At 40.4% G+C, this 4325-nt stretch overlaps 1 protein-coding gene across 1 annotated transcript; it reads right to left on the bottom strand.

Annotated features, from left to right (window-relative positions):
• Window positions 1-938: 938 nt before the first annotated feature.
• Window positions 939-1679, bottom strand: LOC136628834 (olfactory receptor 6S1-like). Its single transcript, XM_066604927.1, has one exon. It carries the CDS (start codon window positions 1677-1679, stop codon window positions 939-941), a length of 741 nt encoding a protein of 246 aa, XP_066461024.1.
• Between the last annotated feature and the right edge of the window lie 2646 nt (window positions 1680-4325).

Below are 4325 nucleotides of genomic sequence, written 5' to 3'. Positions count from 1 at the left end.
TTATGGAGATACAATAAAGTAAGCACCAGATGGTGCTGTCTGCATTTTAAAGAATACCTGGCGTGCTGCTCCATTTCTATTTGCTTGGATATCACATGTCTGGAGGCCGCACCTTTAAAAGTAGGAGGGAGAGGGGGTCTGTATAAGATGAAGACAGGGACAACAGGTATCCAGACTGTCCTACAGACTAACATGCATAACACCTAGTTCTGAGTGAAGGGTACCAGCGCTTCCTTCAGCAAAGGAACTGATATATATATATACACCCAGCCAGCACAATTATTTCACACCTGTGCTCCTTGAAACCCATAGAACAACAGGTTCCAGCTTGCACACCCTGACACAAGCTTTGAGTTATGAATTTGAAAAAGTGGTGTTTCATGTCATTAGTGTTTTTCTAACAATCTCAATTTTCAAAGATTTAATGCTTTTATAAATGTTATAAAATGGTATTAGTCTTTCCTCACATTTAAAAATGTTTTTTTGCATCTTCCTGGGCCCCCATATTTTTGACCCTAGACCAAATCCTGAAAATGACCTTGCACATAACATGTGTGAAGGACATCTTACACTAGCTTCTGTGTAAGACCATGTACAGATCTGTGTTGGAGGCTCTGTTTGGAGCCTATGGCACATATCCAACACAAAATCCAAGACAAGATAGGACAGCATACTGCCTTGTTTCATTTGGGAAAATGCTGGGCACAAGCTGAAAGCCTGGTGGACCCATTATAGTAGATGGAGCTCACCATACACTGAGTCTGACATCTGCAGGACCCAGCACTTTTAATATTTTTATTGTTCTTCTCCTATGATGTAACCAAACAATGGGAAATATTCCAAAGAAGCAAAAACGTATATATGGCCTAACACTATATTGCTGTTTCTGCAGGCAAAATATGCCAGTAGCTATGTCTATCTAATCTTCTACAACCTAATTAACATGTGATTTTCTTGTTTTTGAGTAAGATTAACAATATATCAGAGAGTGATCTTCTAACAGTCTGATTTCTTAACGTGTAGATGAACGGATTGAGCAAAGGAACTACCACTGTATTCAGGATGGCAACTTTTTTATTTAAATTAGCACCCTGACCTTTTGCTGGTTTTGCATACAAAAATATGCAGCTGCTGTATATTAGAGTCACCACAATTGCATGTGAAGAACAAGTGGAAAAAGCCTTTCCTCTTCCATCACCTGCTTTAATTTTCAGTACTGCTAAAACTATCTTAAAATAAGAGATTAATGTCACAAGGACAGAAATATATAATGTGCTTGCACCAAGAAGTGATAGCAATTCAATCATAGTTGTATCTGTGCAAGAATTCTTTAGAAGAGGACTTGCATCACAGAAAAAGTTGTCAATTAAATTATTGCAAAACTTCAATTTGAATGTAAGGACACAAGGCAAGACAATGGTGGAGAATGATCCGAGCCACAATCCAGCTATGAGCTGAATACACATATATCTATGCATAACCATAGGGTAACGCAGAGGGTGGCATATAGCTAAGTATCGGTCAAAGGACATCACCGCAAAAAGGAAGAATTCTGCAGTCCCAACTAAGAAGTAAACAAAGAATTGTGTGAGACAAGATCCTAAAGAAATGTGAACTCCTTGATGTAGAAATCCTTTCAACATACCTGGTACAACAGTGTTGATAAAGCAGATGTCCATGACAGCTAAATTGCACAGGAAATAGTACATGGGGAAGTGAAGTCTTGTGTCAGAGAAGACTAAGTATATAATGACCAAGTTGCCCATCACTGTGAAGGTGTACGATAATAATATTAAGCAGAAGGAAAATATTCTCAAATGTGGTGCCATAGGAAAACCTAACAAAATGAACTCAGAAACAATAGTGCTGTTCATTATATTGTTAAGTGAATACAGAGAGCAGGAGCGACTTTAGCAAGATACCATAGCTTCATCTTATTAGTAAATCAGTAACTCATCTTTGCAGGAATAGAAGTAGAAAAAAACGAATATCAGATTTCATAAAGAAAAATACACCAGAAAGCAGAAAAGCCATTGACAGACTGATTAATTCTTTTTGGATTTGATTGTGAAAATAATTCATATATTGCAACATTTTGGTAACAAGTGTTATTTCATTAGAATGTAATATATACATATGTAATGAAAGAGCCTGGTCAATAAACATCTTTACAATGACAAAATTGGAATCAATCATTCTTAAATAGTTATTCACAGGTCTACTTGAGAAATAATTATAGCTACTAAACATAATATGTACCATTGGGGCTAATTATTTAAAATGTGTTAATTCCTTGTATAATTCATGCAAAGGATAGAGAAGAGAGAGGAAAAAGGGATGGCTGAATATGTAAAGGCATGTGACCATAGACCTCATACATCTTCATCCATTGCATCTCTGCTCTGTGTATCCCCTTAGTGATGGATCTTTTTTTGTTTTTTTTCTATTTTTGTTTTTTCCTCCCCCCTTTTAAAAAATTGTAACTTTTTTATTTATCCATCGATGTAGCTCTATGAGAGCTTGTTTTTTGCAAGACGAGTTCTATTTTTCAATGGTACTATTTAATGTACCATATAATGTACTGAAAAACTTTTTAAAATTCCAAGTGGAGAGAAATGGAAAAAAAAAAAGAAATTCTGCCATCTTTTCTTGCGTCTTGTTTCTACGGCGCACAAACTGCAACAAAAATGACATGATAACTTTGTTCTATGGGTAAGTATGATTACTATGATACCAAATTTATATAGTTTCTTTTTGCTGTAATACTTGTATTTTTTTCAAAGATTTTTAATTTTTAAAAATTATTTTCTGCTAACATCTTCTGCGCTAACATCTTATAGCTTTTTTTCAAGTTTTATTCCTTTTTTTAATAATTAGTAGAGCTGAGCGAGCACCAAAATGCTCGGGTGCTCGTTGCTCGAGTCGAACTTCCCGCGACGCTCGAGAGCTCGTTTCGAGTAACGAACCCCATTGAAGTCAATGGGTGAATCGAGCATTTTTGTATGGGACCGATGCTCTGCATAGGTCATGACTTGTGAAACTCTGGAAAACCTCAGAAAGTCATGGAAACACCACAGAAATGGATAGGGAAGGGCAGAGGCAGCATGCAGGGCTGCATCTGAGGCTCCCAGGTCCTACTATTAAGCCAAAACGGGGGCAAGAGTTTGGCGTCACCCCCCTAACAATTTTACTTCGGACAAACCCTCATTAGCAAGGCACTCCTTAGCTAAGCAGCACACTACCTGCAACCAAGGACAATCACTGCCTGCGGGTGACACCGCTGCCTCTTCTCCTGGGTTACATGCTGGCATTGCTGTCCAACCCCCCCGCACAATCCTGCGTCCACAGCGCACACAAAAGTTTCCCTGCGCAGCATTCAGCTGCCCTCATGCCACACGCTCGCTTCATAGCCACACCACCCTCATGTCTATTTATAGGCACGTACTGGATGAGGAGGAACCAGAGGCACACACTGCAGAGGGTTGGCAGGACCAGACAGTGACCTTCTTTGAAAGTGTGGGCGATAGCCCACAATGCTGTTGAGAATTGATGATAAATTGAGAATTGATGATAGATCTACACATCTCCACAATGCAGCAATACTCTGTGTGGGAAGCACATGAGCGGGCCCAGGGTCAGGCTCGGTCCCAGCCTCCATCTTTTGTGACCCAAGGTGCTGCGGGTTGCATTGCAATGGGAAATCCATGTGTCCCCATACAATTCATTCTGTGTAGGTGTTAGATAGCTCAACATCGCAATGGAAGGTCTTTGAGTTCCTTGGGCTTGTCTATGCTGTCGGTGCACAAAGATGGTATTACACAAGAAGAAATCAGAGCGCCCAAACATGGCAGAGTTTCACTCCGCCAAGGACCTCGGCCCACATTTCTACACTAGTCAGTCAGTGTATTTGTGTCAGACAGGTAAAACACCGCTATGGGAAGTCTTTGTGCACTCACAGCATAGGTGAGCCAAAGGAACCCAAGGAAAGTAATAAACATGAAGCAATTACAGTGCCCAAACATGGCAGACTTTCACCCTGCTAAGGGCCTCGGCCTACATTTCTGCCCTAGTCAGTCAGTGGGTTTGTGTCAGACAGGTAAAACACCGCAATGGGAAGTCTTTGTGCATCCACAGCATAGGGAAGCCCCAGGAACTTAAAGATGGTATTACACATAAAGAAATCACAGCGCCTGAACATGGCAAAGTTTCACCCCGCCAAGGACCTGGGCCTACACCCTCAGCAATCGCGGGCATGAAGCGGACTCAGATGCAGAAGGTGTACAGCTGTGAAGGTCTCATTAAATCAGTTACGTTTGCTTTCACCG

The sequence above is a fragment of the Eleutherodactylus coqui genome, chromosome 5 (genome assembly GCF_035609145.1).
Source record: "Eleutherodactylus coqui strain aEleCoq1 chromosome 5, aEleCoq1.hap1, whole genome shotgun sequence".
Taxonomy (NCBI): domain Eukaryota; kingdom Metazoa; phylum Chordata; class Amphibia; order Anura; family Eleutherodactylidae; genus Eleutherodactylus; species Eleutherodactylus coqui.
Note: the sequence above shows the minus strand (reverse complement) of the source record. Positions and strands in the feature narration are given on the sequence as shown.

What these genes read in the sequence shown, in the direction of transcription:
- LOC136628834 (XM_066604927.1), bottom strand. Translation starts at nt 1,679, where the DNA reads ATGGACATCTGCTTTATCAACACTGTTGTACCAGGTATGTTGAAAGGA.